General features: G+C 40.6%; 3 protein-coding genes and 1 non-coding gene across 5 annotated transcripts; 2 read left to right on the top strand and 2 right to left on the bottom strand.

Moving 5' to 3' along the window:
• Positions 1-462: 462 nt before the first annotated feature.
• LOC115686793 (uncharacterized) lies at positions 463-1,727 on the top strand. 2 transcript variants are annotated; one of them, XM_056313968.1, is made up of 3 exons: positions 463-869; positions 1,126-1,253; positions 1,431-1,727. In XM_056313968.1, the coding sequence occupies exons 1-3, from the start codon at positions 717-719 to the stop codon at positions 1,561-1,563; spliced, it is 414 nt and encodes a 137-aa protein (XP_056169943.1). In that variant the 5' UTR covers positions 463-716; the 3' UTR covers positions 1,564-1,727. The 2 variants fall into 2 exon arrangements, with proteins under 2 accessions (XP_056169943.1, XP_030468067.1); XM_030612207.2 differs by having other exon boundaries at positions 474-869; positions 1,129-1,253.
• Positions 1,728-7,388: 5,661 nt separating this feature from the next.
• Positions 7,389-8,004, bottom strand: LOC115687546 (protein SENESCENCE-ASSOCIATED GENE 21, mitochondrial-like). Its single transcript, XM_030613162.2, has 2 exons — positions 7,852-8,004; positions 7,389-7,693 (listed from the first exon to the last, which is right to left on the bottom strand). The coding sequence occupies exons 1-2, from the start codon at positions 7,893-7,895 to the stop codon at positions 7,474-7,476; spliced, it is 264 nt and encodes an 87-aa protein (XP_030469022.1). The 5' UTR covers positions 7,896-8,004; the 3' UTR covers positions 7,389-7,473.
• Positions 8,005-12,427: 4,423 nt separating this feature from the next.
• LOC115688348 (U6 spliceosomal RNA) lies at positions 12,428-12,529 on the top strand. Its single transcript, XR_004006564.1, has one exon. It is a non-coding gene; the product is annotated as a U6 spliceosomal RNA (small nuclear RNA).
• Positions 12,530-14,002: 1,473 nt separating this feature from the next.
• Positions 14,003-14,539, bottom strand: LOC130134571 (protein SENESCENCE-ASSOCIATED GENE 21, mitochondrial-like). Its single transcript, XM_056314118.1, has 2 exons — positions 14,443-14,539; positions 14,003-14,278 (listed from the first exon to the last, which is right to left on the bottom strand). Exons 1-2 carry the CDS (start codon positions 14,484-14,486, stop codon positions 14,077-14,079), a joined length of 246 nt encoding a protein of 81 aa, XP_056170093.1. The 5' UTR covers positions 14,487-14,539; the 3' UTR covers positions 14,003-14,076.
• Between the last annotated feature and the right edge of the window lie 1,129 nt (positions 14,540-15,668).

The raw sequence follows: 15,668 nt of genomic DNA, 5'->3' as shown, positions 1-15,668 counted from the left end.
AAGAACCCATTTGAGATATGAGAATAGCTTTCGTTGATTGATGGGCACCAGCAGTAGCTCCAAGCTGAAAACCACTAGGTAGAATTTGCTCATTTTCTTGCACATCAGCCGTCAACTTTTTCTTTCTGAAGTAATCATCTTTCCGTTTTCTCCTGTCAAACTTGTCATGATTCAGTAATGGAGGACTTAGGGTGTGCAAAAGAATAAACATTTCACATCAATTATCACCAGCAGCAATGGATCACTTCTTCCCCAGAAGATGACGAGACCGTAATGTCAAATCCCACCGACCATGATGATTTCAAGAACCCTCTGCACCCTTGATGAGACTGAAATGTCAAATCTCATAACAGATATGAATCAGGCCTCATAGAAGAGATTTCTGAGTTTTGATCGACCAAAACAAATCAACCGAGAGGAGAGAAATATGGCATAAATCTAACAATCAACAGCGACAGTCACTGGATAAACAAGACATGGCCCACTTCCTCCACATAAGATAGCTGGATGATGCACCCATTATTGTACTATCTACTATTTTAATAATAGTGTACACCAACTTACATAGATAACTTAAGAAGCAACAACATTCTTTAAGTCCCACAGAGCTTTAAGCCACAATTTCTCGACAAGGTCTTCTTCTTCTTCTTGTTTCTCTTCCTACTCCATCTTCAAAGTCATCTGGCCATCATTAGTTGCGCTTTTTCGGACGATCCATGGCTTTGTCAAACTTAAAGGCCCCTCGTATCATGGCTCATGAATCTGGTCCAGTCATCAGGCCCTTGAACAGAGTGATGATGCTTGGGAAAAGTCAACTCCCATTCAGAAGAGCACCTGCTATGCGGATCAGATCTTGCTTAAACAACCCGGTACTAAACGATTTTTACTAAGCTTGTGTAAACGTTATGGAAGCCCAGTTCCTGTAAGCGTCAATCTTATCATCCTCTGCCTGATATCAAGTTTGATGCTAGATTTAGACTTAAGAAAGAATCGAGAGGCGAAGATGTTAATTCTAACAGATGCAAAATTTGGCCTGAATTGGGCTTGTAGCAGCTGTAGTCCACCTGCGAATGTTTGTTTAACGCAGGAGAGTCGATCTTATTTCAAGACATCGATTGGTTTTAGCAGGTTTTCGAGGATCGGGCCGAGGGTATACTCTGTTACAGAGACGAGAATGGGGAAATCATCTGCGAAGGTTTCGACGAGGGCCCGAGATACCAGCCGAAGATCTTGAGAACAGAGCATCATCCCAGGTAAAGCAATCTCCAGCTAAATTGCATGAACTATTCAATTTGAATATCTGTGAAATCACACCAGGTAGGTTGAGTGATGCGACGAACTCTGTTCAAATATTGCATCTGATTATGACCCGCTTGATTAAACGACCTCCTGCTAAATTTGCGCTTTTCTTTCTTTTTCTGGACATTCAGAGATGCGAAGATCATTGACCTTCTCCAACAGAACTGGATTCAGCTAGTTAATGGAAGCGAAGTATACCAAGCTGACGCGGGACTCGCAGCACAACAGGACTTCAACCAGAATGGTTACAACAGATTTCGCTGATCGACTGCGCTAAAATTACTTTCCAAGAATAAATCATATGCAAACTAGATATGCTCTAGAATGTCGAAAATCCAATTCCTGCAATGTGAATAGTGCACTGGTTTTGCCCAGAAGGTGAATTATGTCTCTCGAGTCTTGATTCAAGAAATGCTCTTTCAATGGTCCCCGACACCTGATCGATGTGGGTATTGGATGAGGGCATGGCATTGTACGATCTCATCGGCGAGATTATTGGTGCAGTCCGCGCAATCCATGGTCGAACCTATGGTCGTGCACTTGCATCCCCAAGCTCTTGAGCTTATGAAAAAGTGTGGGGATGCTAGATACAATGGACACGTTGCCTTTCGACTCTGATCACCTGTCGATGATTCTATACATGCAGAAGCTTCGCCTTTATATATAAAACGTAATCCTCGCAGAAATGGCCTGCAATCGCTCATCTTCGTCATCTGGATTGAAGCTTCGACGGGTTTTTTCAGAGGAAAAATATCGAGTAGGTTCATTCTTCATAAGAAACCGTGCTGTGAAGAACATGCAACAGTCCATAAGGTCTTTGGTATATTCAAAGTTGATCTAATTATAGCTTAACTGTATCTGATTTAGTCAACATATATGAGTTATGGCTATATTCTTGTTAAACTTCTAAATAATCTAGCATTAGTTTGGCACGTTTAACCTTCTATAATTATAGCCAGAGGTCGCGAGCTTCGTTAAAGTGTATGAGAAAAATTCAATCCCAGATTGGGTAATGCTTGCAAGATAAGAGTTCAGGCTATATTCTTCTTAAACTTCTAGATATTCTAGCATTAGTTTGGCACATTTAGCCTTCTCTAATGATAGCCAGAGGTCACGAGCTTCGTTAAAGTGCACGAGAAAACTTCAATCCCAGGTCGGGCAATGCTTGCAAGACAAAAGTTCATGCTATGTTCTTGTTAAAAGTTTAGATATTCTAACACTAGTTTGGCTTGTAATTATAGCCAGAGGTCACGAGCTTCATTAAAGTGCACGAGAGAACCTTAATCCCAAGTCGAGCAATGTGTGCAAGATAAGAAAAACTACATGAACTCCTTTGAGATTTCCTTTGCACGCCATGTTAAAAGTTTCAATAAGGTTTTCTCGAGAAAAGTGCCAAAAAAGTCATAAACATTTTGCATTTGTGCCAATTTAGTCCTAAACCTTTTTTTGGTGCCAATTCAGTCGTAAACCTTTTGCATTGGTGCCAATTCGATCATAAACCTTTTGTCCTTGTGCCAACTTAGTCATTCCGATCAATTTTAGCCGGATTTTGCTAACATGGACGTCGGCTGACCGGTCACCGACGCTGACGTGGACAACTTTAATAATATTTTATTTTATTTTATCCCTCCCCTCCCTCCTTCCTCTAGCCGGTCGCGGGACCGGCAACCGGCAGAGGCTGGCGCCGGCGAGGTCGACCTCGCCGGTCATTGGCGAGGCTTGCCCTCGCCAGCGATGGCAAAGGTGAGCCTCACCAGCGGCTGGGCGAGGCCCGACCTCGCTCAGTGCGAGGCCACCCTCGCCAGTGGTCAGCGAGGTTGACCTCACCGGCCTTTGGCCAGCCGGACCGCCTAGCCGGCCTCTGGCCTCTTGGCGGTCGCCAATCCGGCGACTGGCTGGAGGAAGGAAGGAGGGAAGGGGAAAAAAAAAGAAATAAAAATTCAAAAAAATATTAAAATATTATTAAAGTTGTCCACGTCAGCACCGGTGACCGGCCGTCGGCCGATCGACGTCCACATCAGCAAAATTCGGCCAAAATTGACTAGAAGGACTGAACTGGCACAAAAACAAAAGGTTTAGGACTGAATTGGCGTCAATATAAAAAGTTTAGGACTGAATTGACACAATAAAAAGGTTTAGGACTAAATTGGTAGCAATGTAAAAGGTTGAGGACTGAATTGACACAAAAAAAAAGGTTTATGACTAAATTAGCACCAATGCAGAAGGTTTATAACTTCTTTGGCACTTTTCCCAGGTTTTCTCCTTTGTTCGTGAAGAAAAGGCTTTTAACTTTGATGCTTGGTTGGGCCGGCTATCGGGCCAACAACTTTTGCCAGGGCCTAGCCCAAGGCCCAAGCCCGCAATTTATTTGACTATGCACATGTAATTGACCGAGCTCGCTCCATTTGGCAATGTCAAAATTGGTACAATTGTACTCGTAACCAATGCCCAACTCAGTTCTTGATTTGATACTTGTCAATTTGGCACTTATCCCTTTTGATTCACGTTAACTGATACGGCCTTTCCAACTCGGTGGAGAAACTCACATTTGTCAAAAATGGCTATTGATGTGTACAATCACGTCAATGAAATTTCGAAGTAATAATCATAAGAATGCGGGAGGGGAGGGGGCGTTTAGATGTTGGCTGGATGAATGGCCCCTGGGTCCTCGCCCGGTGGTGGAACAATCGCTCACCACCTTTTTGCAAGGGTTGGTCGGCCCTTGCAACCGTCATGTGAGGGTCAATCGACTCTCGTTCGTTGATGAATTGTACTAGTACCGTCACCGTGCGAGCATTCTAACCCTTGCTTATATCTGGGTGAGCGCACGTAGGCTTTCACCTGCTCGTGATAAGGCCGGACCTTCACCAACATAGGCGGGTAGCGCTAGCATCCCACACACTCTCTCCCACGTTGTTCTCTCTTTTATCTTTTTAATATGGGTGTGCAAAAGGAATAGTCCAGACCGGGAACTGCCCAGATCCGAGGGTCCCAGTTCGGTCACCGGTTCCATAAAAATGGAACGGGTGATTTTTGGTCCGGTTCCTGGTGTGGAAACTGCCCACTTGGACCGCCCGGACCAGACCGACTATTTTTCTTTTATTTCTTAAAATTCTTTACAGAAAACCTTTTCTTTACCACCCGGACCTAACCTCTTCTCTTTCCATGTTCGGCTATTCCTTCCAGTTTCACACTTGCTCTTTCCCTCACCCTCTCACGCTCGCTCTTTCCCGAGGATCCCAACTCGGAACATGGCGAGGTGGTCGGCCGTAGTTCGATTCATCTCAAACTCGCCCCACCGTCTTCGAACCGAGTAGGGACCCCCGCAATTAAATGCTCATCCCTGGGAACCCTTTTGCTTCGCCTTGTTCTGTTTAAAGGATGAGCTGAGCTTAGTTTCTCTGGCTTTCGAGTGTTTTGTGTCCAACTGAATTGATTTCTTTGATGTCAAGCATTTCCTGATGGTCGTTTGGGTCTAAGTTTGGGTTCGAGTTCTAAAAGATGGTCGACGTGTTCTCCTCACTCCATGTTCACCACATGCTCGATGAAATGCTTTGAATCAAACTTGTGCAAACTTGTCTCTGTGTTGTGTATGCAAACTGGCTGCTATGTTTCGGACCAAAAAATAAAACACTGGCTGCTATGTGTTTGTAATGATACTTAAACGAAGCTACGTTCTTGTTTAAGGAAAATATTTTGAATCAAAACACTTGAATGTTCATCTCACATCTATTTTCGGTTCAGCTATTTCGCATTCACTTTCTTGCTATTCGAGTTTACGGTCGTATGTCCCGGCCTTGCTCTATTTCTGTATTGTCATGGGTTCTGGTGCTGTTCGATGGTGGCTGGTGGTGGCCATTAACGTGGTAGAGGCGGTCCGGTGATGTTTTAAACTTAAAATTTGCCACAATTATTGGGAATCCCACGGTTCCATTCAACCGTTCGAGAACCAACCGGACCATCGGGGTTCGGTCCGGTCCCAGGTTCAGCGGGAACCCCATCCTCTTGGTCCAGTTCCCGGTTCTAGGGTGGGAATGGAACCTCTCGGAAACCGATCACCTCCACTTTTTAAGTTTTGTCGGCTGTACACATCAACAAATAGGGTTTCCACGGCTTAGTTGGATTGCCATGTAAGCTAGAAAGATCAAATTCGTTCAAATCAAAGAATACAAGTATATCAAAGACCAATATCAATGTTCCAAGACCATATTGAATATTAACTAAGGGTTTAAGGACCAATTTGACATCACCTCTCAAATTAGGGGTGTAGTTCCTAGCATAATTTGAAACCAAAATTCCAACACGACATAAACTTGTTGAGAGAGATCCAAACTCAACACGGCACGACTTAACTCAAAGAGAATATGAATCGACATACTTTCACCCATTTTAGTAAAAAGAACAACTTTGTGATCATGAAACTATACGAATGGCCGCCAGTACGAATACAACAAACATCACACGAATCGCCAGCCAAATTTTAACGTCCACTTGGAGAATGCGACACAACTTTGCAAATAAGTTTTACTATTAAATCACGGTACACCTGCCATTGCTCACGAGATCTTAAGTCGAGATGAATTTATTAGTTACGGCAAATTCGTTCAAGTCGAGCTAATTTCCTCAAATAATCTCGAATATCCAAGAAGAATATACCGATTCCTCCCCCATCAGTTCCCTTCAATTACTTCAAACACGCTGGAAGATGGGACCGAATGCTCTTTTCATCGCGGGCATTTTTTCCTCGATTTTCCCATTTTGTGAATGGTTCATAACAATACGTCAACGTTCGATGTTTTTCTCTAGGACCCTTTGAGTTTAACGACTATTTTCCTGGGAAATAGCGAACGAAGTTTCTTCACTAACCTTAGTTGAGATACTTGCTTCTCAATCCAAAAACGGAAGATACCCTACTTTTTGTCTGCCTAGAAATGTTAGGAAAAAGAAATTTTAGTATGTTCGTCAATATCGTGAAAGAAATTTTCGAGTGATCATCGGTAGAAACATGATACGTGTACGCATACAACTTTTCACATAGCTGCATTCTCACAATAGCCACCCATTATATTCTAGCAAAAAAAGAAAAAAAGAAGAAGAAAAAAGCCACCCTTTATATAATAGGTGACATCTTTTACATTGAGATAATTGTCCAAAAAGCCATAAATTTATTATTGTAGGGCGACCAATGTGGTCATAAACCTTTTGGTTGTGCAAATTTAGTCATAAACATTTTGACATTTTGTCAATTTAGTCCCAAACCTTTCAATTTGTCAATTTAGCCCTAACCCTTTTGAAAATTTATCAATTCAGTGCAAATCTATCTTTTGGAAAATTGGCTAGAAGAACTACATTGGTAAAACGATAAAAGGTTTAGGACTAAATTGATAAATTGCCAAAAGATTGAGAACTAAATTGGTACGATTGAAAAGTTTAAGACTACATTGACATAATTGAAAAGCTTAGGATTGAATTGGCTGCTGTACAATATGTTTAGGACTTTTTGGACAATTTTTCCCTTTTACATTTACTTGTTTTATAGGCAATTCGCTAGTCTAACATAAGTAGTATTTGATTCAGTCCTGTTCTCCCACTCAATGAAAGTAAATCCAGAAGGAGAAGAATTTAAGGTGTTATTGCAAAGTAGGTTTCTATGCATATATCTCCTCGTTTTGTGGGCTGCTTGCATTGATTTTCTAAAAGATACATTTGTTTGTCGAGGGACATGGAATGTGAATAGGATTCTCATTTCCATTCTTTTAGGTAGTTTCATCATCAACTTTTCATACGGGTGGGAATGAATGGACCAAACACGATCATAAAATTAGGTCAGCAAATTATTTTAGTCCAAACATTTGCTTGGATCGCTAGATGTTAATAAACGGGCTTGATTCTGTATACATTATCATTCCGATTCCTCTTTATTTATTCTCTCTTTTTTTTTATTATATTCCAAGCTTTTCATTCAGATAAGTCAAATGAGTCCTAAGTTTTTTGTCCATTTAAATGCCATAAAATAGCATAACAAAATTACGGAAGTTGCATATTATATTCATTGATTGAAAGGCCCCTCCCGTGCCCCATATTAATCGGGTCACAACACAGATCGTATCGTATATTATCATAAATAAGGGATTATAGATCAAGGAAAAGCCACATTTATTATAAAGATCTTGTTCAGAGTTTGCCCTTTTTCTTGGAGAGAAACTTCTCTCTCAGCTCTGCAGCATCAACCTCATCGAAGTGGCTCTCCGGTATCCAGTTTCCACTCTTGGGATCTCTCATCCAGAACACCTTCTTCTCCTCCTCCTCGTCCGCCACCTTCCTCATCGCACCTGCTGCCGTCGCCCTTGCAGCCGCCGTGGCCTTCTCCGCTAGTGCTCCATATGATCTCCGGCTAAACCACAAACGTCCAAAGACAGTCACTACGGTATGTTCATGTCATATGATTGGACGTGGAAAAGCGCAGAAAGAACACGAGAAAACCCGTGAGTCGCGACGCTTGACGTGCAGTGACTGGTGTGAACAAGAAATGGAGTTAGAATAATCGCTTACCCGAGAAGAAGAATGCCATTGATGGGGGCTTTGGCCATGATCATCGCTTTCAAGAAACCTGAAACTAGATAGATGTGGATGGGATTACTTGCTAGGGTTCTTGAACGAGGGGGGGTTTTTATAGTACTTAGAGATACAGAGAGATTTACGTGAGGCAAAAGTTTCCTAAGAATCTTTGAAATAAGTGGCTGCGGAACGAAATTATCAATCGAAAGGAAGCACGTGGGGTATCTGAGAATTTCTATCTGCAATGGAATTCCAGAGCACCTAAATTCTCCAATTTGCTCTTATTGCGCTTGAGGTGTCAACTCAATTTTCGTTTTTTATTTTGCTTTTTGCCAAGAGGTATCGATTTACGTAGATGTCTTTACGTCATTTATTTTCGCTACAATTCATTCGCATGCACGAAGGCGCACGTCTTGCACGCCAAATGTAATTAGGGGAGGATTCGGATTCATCGTATTTAGACTTCTTTACAGAACTTATTTCGCCAATATTATCTTAGCATTTGTTGTGGCTGTCAGTGGAATTGTTAGACTTAGGCATTTAGTATGCTTAATTATGTTACGGTCTGCACTTTAAATTTTGAATTTAAATGTCATGAAATTCTACGACACTACCTAATGGTATACGAGGTTCCATGAAATTTTGGAATAAAAATCTGAGAGTAGAAAGAAGCTTCGCATTGTGCATAGCATAAGAGAAATAGATGCGCACTTTACATTTTTTTCTCATTATACCTAACTTTGTCTAATCGGCAACAACCAACAGGTGCATGAATCACTGGGGATAATTCTCAACAGCGAATCTGGCTCCAAAACAAAAAATCACTAAGGGCGAACTCGATTTGTTTCTCTTTGACAAAGCCAAACCAATTAAGAGTGCGTTTGTTTCACGCAAAACTCGTGATTTGGAAAATATTTTCCAAAAAATAATCTAATCATGTTAGGCCCACTTAGGGGAAAAGGCACACCATTTTTGGCTTGGTTGGCTCAGCCCAGCCCAAAGAATAGTACAAAAAATTCTAAGATGGGCGGGCTTGGGTAAATTTTTAGGCCTGACCTTGTGGCCCAAATTGAGCTCGCTCAATGATCACATATAAACCAGATAAAAATCCTAATCCAAGAATCGGTTTTGTGATATTTGATGTAACAAAGTAAAACATGATATGTTTGTGATCGCTTTATATCATGGAACATCCTAACATTTTACCTTAATTGGGATGCTTGCAAATTATCGCGTCCTCATGCATATGGTAAAGCTTGTCCACAAGGTTATAGGCATGAAGAAACATTGTGATTTTACATGTTATTTAAATAAAGAGGAGGACTTATTATGTTCATCTAGTGTTTCTTACTGTTGGGACGAGCGTAGAAGTCCAACGCTTCATGGGGACTCATTCGAGGAGATCAGCCCAAGTCTAAACCCGCATAAAAATCTAGTTAGACCCACCTTTGTTAAAAAATTTAAGCAAGTGGTTATGAGCCAATTATGATATATTAACTATATCCATATCACACCAATACCTAGATGTGAGATTATGTTATACTTCATCGATCCTATCATAGTTCGGTTTGTTTTTCAACATTCAAAAACCTAATCTAATTTCACTCTATAACAAAGTGGTAACAACAATAAAATTAGATTACCAGCGATCTAACGGTTTAGAGTTTCAAATGTTGGAGTATTTAAATGGTACATTACAATCTTGATAGTATCAATGCACAAAAGTGTGTGAATATGCTTTATGTGTGAATTCTCTTTTGGGGTTGGAATGTATGTGTGTGAAGTTTTTGACATGGGATGGAAGTTGCTGAAAGGAATTGTAAGGTAGTCTTTTCTTTTTAACTTAAGCACCTACATGGCCATGTGATGAACGAGGGAATTTCATGGGGGTGATCCTCAGCATTATCCTCTCTTGATTATGGTGGATCTTCTCTATTCACTTCTTTTTGGGAGGTAGACGAATTTGTCGTAGGCTGGCAATTATTCCCCATTTGTCGGAATTCTTTTTCAGGGATATGTTCTGCTGATACCCCACAGGCACTACCTGTTGTCCCGATTGTTTCCTCCAGCAAAGATGTACACACGGCTATGCATACGCAAGAGAGAGACATTTGACAAATTAAGAAAAAATCGCTCTATTAGGAAATATTTGAATAAAAGAAATTTTTATGATTCGAAATTTTTTTGGAAGATCACTGTAAGATAGAGATATTCAGAATTTAAAACTGAAATATGCGAAAGATAAATAAGTAATTGAGATTATTTGAGGAAGAAAAAAATGATTGAGATCCCATAAAAATAGGAGGTTCTCTTTGCTTTATGTAACGGTGCATAGCTACTATAAGTTAGACGGTAGAAAATGATTATGCTCATATAGGGAAAAAAAAAAACATAAATAATTGTGCATGGGATCGTTCTAATATCCGGCGGACTGATTCCCATTGGTGAATCACAACTATCTCTAACACTTACGAATCGCGACTAACTCCAATGCTTTCTCTAAGATGTGATATCTTCTCATGTTTGATGTTAATTGATCTTCGCAAAGACTCCTGTGGCAATCAACCCTTTTGATACTATATTGTGTTGTCATGACATGAAATTCGACATTGCATAAAATATTGTACTTTATAAGCTAGAATTACATCTGGGCAGAGGACGACTCAAATCTAACTCGTCAGACACACATGGAGACCAAGGGCTATCTTCAACACAACAAGAGTCAAACATTATGTTAAAAAACAATGGTACTAGGGCCACAAGACATTCTTACTAAAAAAATGTTTATTAAAAGGTACGGTCACACTTGATAGACAACGTTGAGATGAATGGCGTCCCTATATAACATGATCAATTTATGTAAATTTCAAATGTGATCTTATCATATCATCAATCAACAAGTCCTATTAATTAAGAAAGTTTTTGTTATTATTAGGGAAAATTGGTTCAATTTTTTTGTTAATCCCATGACAATGTCAGCATAGTTATACGCGATCATGGTTTACTCCTTTGGTCTAATCACAAAATCACATTTGTAAGTTTACGTGTCAAACTGACGAGTCGTAAAACGAGCAAATGAAGAGACAGAGTTTATGTTAATTCTTCTTTGTTATGAGAAAAATGGTGTCAACTCCTAGGAAGGTATTTGGTTAGCGCCGACTGTGCCACGTAAGTCGGCCGGCGTTCACGTCAACGATTTCCAACCAAAATTTGCTTAATGAATTCAATTGGCAAATTGTCAAAAGGTTATTCAATTGACAAAATTGAAAGATTTTGGACTGAATTGACAAAAATGCAATAAGTTTAGGACTTTTGGACAACTTTCCCGTCGAGGATAAAATGAAAGTGCACGAGGGGCAACCCTCCGATCATATAGTTTGTGGGTTCAATCCATATTGGAGCAAACTAGATGGGAATCACTTGATGAGCACATGCATCGTTTGAGTTTATGTGAAACATCGAGTACATCGCCAGCTGTCTGCTGGCCATTGGAGGATGGTTCGAGATAGGTATTTGATTTCTTTTCCCAAATTAAGGAGAGCCTTTCACAATTTCATCTAATTTGAGAACCAAAGGTTATTATGTCATCATTGATCTTCGAAATTCGAGGCCGAAGATGATATAAATCAGATTTTCCAAATCGCTGTTCCACTAAGACAGTTGTCAGTGACACAAGTTCTTTGATGGGAGTTAGTGATGTGAGCTCGAAACCTCCTCGGTCCCACATCGTTCAAATATCTAGCAAAGCAAACAGTTATGTGAGAACGCGAAGCAGAGTTAGGGCCTGTTTGGTTCGATTTTGGAAAAATATCTTTGGCAAAATGTAAATGCTTTTGATCTAAAAGGGTTTTTCGAAATGCAAATAATATTTGGTAACGTGTATTTTAAAATCACGTTTAAAAGGAACTTTGGTTTAAATACCGTTTGATAAAAACTAATTTTGTAAAGGATTTTGCTAATATTTTTTTTTAAAAAAATCAGCAAAGAACTCAGCCACCGCCGGCAGGCCAAAATGGCCGTCGGCCAACCTCTACCGGCTAGATCTGGCAGCCGGCCAACCGCCAATGGTCAAATCTGGCCGCCGGCTAGCCTCGCCTGAGGGTTGCGCGACCTCAGGCGAGGTGGCCTGAGGTTGCCTGACTTAGGCGTCGCCTGGGTCGCGCGGGTCCGGCCACCGCCTCCTAGGGGTCGCCCGACCCGGCGACCACCGCCTAGGGTTGCCCAACCTCAGGCAACGCTTAGGTCGCGCGACCTAGAGGCGGCGGTCGCCAGAGGTAGGGCGACCCCCGGTCAGCGATCGCCGAACCCCTCAAGCGGCGGTCGCCGGCCTCCGGTTTGGTTCCTCGGGAAGATGAACAGTGTGCATGAACAGTGCACCTTGCATTCCGAAAATGCAATTTGCCAAAGTGCCTCTAGACCTGTCTTGGCCTAAAAGACTTTAGAAGCCTTCGGAAATGCAATTGTATTTTCCCAAAGTGCTCCAAAAGAATTGCCAAACACCATTTGCATTTGGCCAAGGGACTTTAGAGCCCAAATGAATATTCCAAATGCTGAACCAAACAGGCCCTTACACCGTTTCCTTGGAGACATGAAAATTGGATCAATAAAGAGAAGTTTAGCATGGTCCCTGCATAACGAGGCGACACTCGCAAACGAAGTGGTCGCATTTAATTGACCCTTTTGCCTCGAGTCAAGGAAAATATGTGACGGAGAAAATGTCTTGTTTTTTCGAAGTGAGGATCGAAATTCAAAATTCCTACAAATGCTAAGGAAATCTGCCAAGAAAGCGGATAGCTTGAATTCCATAAGAAAGCATACTCGAGGGTTTGAACTTAAATTAGTTCGAATGGATAAGTTGTCGGGCTCAAGCTATACACTTAATTTTGTTATTCAAGTCTCTCGTTATTTCGCATCTCAATTTTTTATTCTTACGATCAAATGCCGGACCAATTTTGTTTGGGCCGAGGTTTCTAATGTATGTTCTTCATTCTATAGTTTATTCATGTAAACAATATGAACAATTCATATAATTAAAAAAAAAACACTTTTTGGTCTATGGATCATATGTAGATCAAATCTATCTTCACTGTTGATGTGGATACTATTAGGAGACTCATTATTTAATGATGGAGATGAAAGCAATTTGTATAATTTATAAATTGCACGATAATTTGTTGTCTAATATGAATTTTGGAAAGGTTGTCCATATTTTTGTGGGCTCCGATGCATTATTACTCCAAAGCTTTTGATTGGTTACAGTTGTGAGCAAGGAAGCCTTAACCTACAGCCTGCGAGGATGGCCTTACTCAGATCTGCGCGAGGCCAGGCGAGGGTTGTGACCCTTGTTGGCTATCGGCAAGGGCTTCGCAGCCCTTGACCAGTGGCCGACAAGCTCTGGTGACCCTCGTTGGCCACGGTGGGAAAAAAAAATAAAAGAAGGAAGAAAAAGAGAAAACAAAAAAATAAAAGGAAAAATAAAAGAAAAATAAAAAATTTCAAAACGATTTTATTAAAATATAAAATAAAAATTATTTACGTCAGAGCCGACCGTGTCATGTAGGATAGCCAGCGTCCACATCAACGATTTCTGGCAATTCACTAATCTAACATAACTAGTATTTGATTCAGTCATGTTCTCCTTCTCATTGAAACCAAATCTAGAAGGAGGAGAATTTAAGGTGTTATTGCAAAGTAGGTTCCTATGCATGTATCTCCTCGTCTTGTGAGCTGGTTTCATTGATTTTCTAAAGATACACTTGCTTGTCGGGGGACATGGAATGTGAATAGGATTCTCATTTCTATTCTTTTAGGTCGTTTCCTCATCACCTGTTCATACATATGGGAATGAATGGACCAAACACGATAATAAAATTAGGTCAGCAAATTATTTTAGTCCTAAAAGTCACTTGAATCGCAAGATGTTTATAAACGGGCTCGATTCTGACATACAGTATCATTCCGATTCCTCCTTATTTATTCTCTTTATTTTTATTTTACTCCAAGCTTTTCATTCGGATAAGCCAAACGGGTCCTAAGTTTTATGTCCATTCAAAGCCAATAAAATAGCATAACAAAATCACGAAAGTTGCATAAATTCATTGATTTGAAAAGCCATCTTGTATCCCGTATTAATAGGATCACAACATAAATCGTATCGTGTCATATCACAAATAAGGGATTATAGATCAAGAAAAATCCACAGTTATCAGAAGATCTAGTTCAAAGTTTGCCCTTCTTCTTGGAGAGAAACTTCTCTCTCAGCTCTGCAACATCAACCTCATCGAAGTGGCTCTCCGGTATCCAGTTCCCACTCTTGGGATCTCTCATCCAGAACACCTTCTTCTCCTCCTCCTCATTCGCCACCTTCCTCATAGCACTTGCCGCCGCCCTCTTCTCCGCTAGTGCTCTGTACGATCGCCGGCTGAACCACACACATCCAAAGACAGTCACTACGGTATGTTCATGTCATACGATCGGACGTGGAAAAGCATCGAAAGAACACGATGCAACCCATGAGTCGCGGTTGCGGCGCTTGACGTGCTGTGACTGGTGAGAACAAGAAATGGAGTTAGAATAATCGCCTACCTGAGAAGGAGAATGCCATTGATGGGGGCTTTGGCCATGATCATCGCTTTCAAGAAACCTGAAACTGGATAGATATGGATGGGATTACTTGCTAGGGTTCTTGAGCGAGGGGGGGTTTTTATAGTACTTAGAGATACAGAGGGATTTACGTGAGGCAAAAGTTTCCTAAGAATCTTTGAAATAAGTGGATGCGGAACTATATTATCAGTCGAAAGGTATAAAAGGAAGCACGTGGGGTATCTGAGAGTTCCTATCTGCAATGGAATTCTTAAGAGTTCCTAGGTTCTCCAATTTGCTCTTATGGCTCTCGAGGTGTCAACTCAATTTTCTTTTTCTTTTTTTTTGGCTTTTTGCCAAGAGGTATCGATTTTAACTGACGAAGATGTCTTTACGTCATTAATTTTTGCTACAGTTTATTCTCATGCACGATGCGCATGTCTTCTTGCATGCCAAATGTGTTGAAATAGTTTTTTTATCATAAAAGAGGTGACTCTTGGTTAATAGAAGATGTAACTCTTGGTTATGAAAAGAGTTGACTTTTCGTCCTAAAAAAGAGGTTATTAGTGGTTATGAACGGAAATTATTCTTAACATGAAGAGTGGTGATGGCTAGGGATAAGGTATCTATTCCCAATAAGTGTGTTGATTGGTCGTCTGTGAATAGAGATCAAATTGCACGTTATTTATTATAACCGCAGCTGTTCATAACTGCAACCTTCTTCGGAACTTTTTCGGAACTTTCTCTTCTTCTCTTTTCATACACACAACTTTAACAACACATTCAAGGTGAAATTCCAAGAGAGAAATTAAGTAATTGTTGAACTCGTTTCTCTGCGATTTTGGTGTACATTCTAGAGATATATCTGTTCTAAACCCGACAGCAACAATAGTGGGGGCAAATAATACCTTAAGGACCGTGATTGTCATCACACATCAATGCATCAAGATTTATTACTATTTCTCTATCTTCATCAGCAATCAATTTTCTCTCACAATCTTAAGGTATTATTGTCATAGAGATGGAGACATGGGCTGTATCAAGTGCTCGCAATCTTGACAGATTGCGAATTGATCCTAATGATGGAACTAATTTCATCCGTTGGAAGGATAATATGATCCTTTTTTTATCTGAATTATGTATCTTCTACATCTTATATCCCAACTTGCTCGCTATCCCTAATCCAAAGGATGATGATTCCGATGATATCAATGCTGTAAGGAAAAGGC

This window comes from Syzygium oleosum, unplaced genomic scaffold, assembly GCF_021117445.2.
Source record: "Syzygium oleosum isolate NSW1041296 unplaced genomic scaffold, Sole_v2.1 Sole_v2.08, whole genome shotgun sequence".
Classification (NCBI taxonomy): Eukaryota; Viridiplantae; Streptophyta; class Magnoliopsida; order Myrtales; family Myrtaceae; genus Syzygium; species Syzygium oleosum.
This window is presented reverse-complemented; position numbering and strand designations above follow the sequence as displayed.

Excerpts from the sequence above, each read along its gene's own strand:
- LOC130134571 (XM_056314118.1), bottom strand. The coding sequence starts at position 14,486 with ATGATCATGGCCAAAGCCCCCATCAATGGCATTCTCCTTCTCAG. Across the intron at positions 14,279-14,442 it reads AATGGCATTCTCCTTCTCAG|CCGGCGATCGTACAGAGCAC; the intron begins GTAGGCGATTAT and ends TGTGTGGTTCAG.
- LOC115686793 (XM_056313968.1), top strand. The coding sequence starts at position 717 with ATGGCTTTGTCAAACTTAAAGGCCCCTCGTATCATGGCTCATGAATCT. Across the intron at positions 870-1,125 it reads GATCTTGCTTAAACAACCCG|CAGGTTTTCGAGGATCGGGC; the intron begins GTACTAAACGAT and ends GATTGGTTTTAG. Across the intron at positions 1,254-1,430 it reads AGAACAGAGCATCATCCCAG|AGATGCGAAGATCATTGACC; the intron begins GTAAAGCAATCT and ends CTGGACATTCAG.
- LOC115687546 (XM_030613162.2), bottom strand. The coding sequence starts at position 7,895 with ATGATCATGGCCAAAGCCCCCATCAATGGCATTCTTCTTCTCGG. Across the intron at positions 7,694-7,851 it reads AATGGCATTCTTCTTCTCGG|CCGGAGATCATATGGAGCAC; the intron begins GTAAGCGATTAT and ends TTTGTGGTTTAG.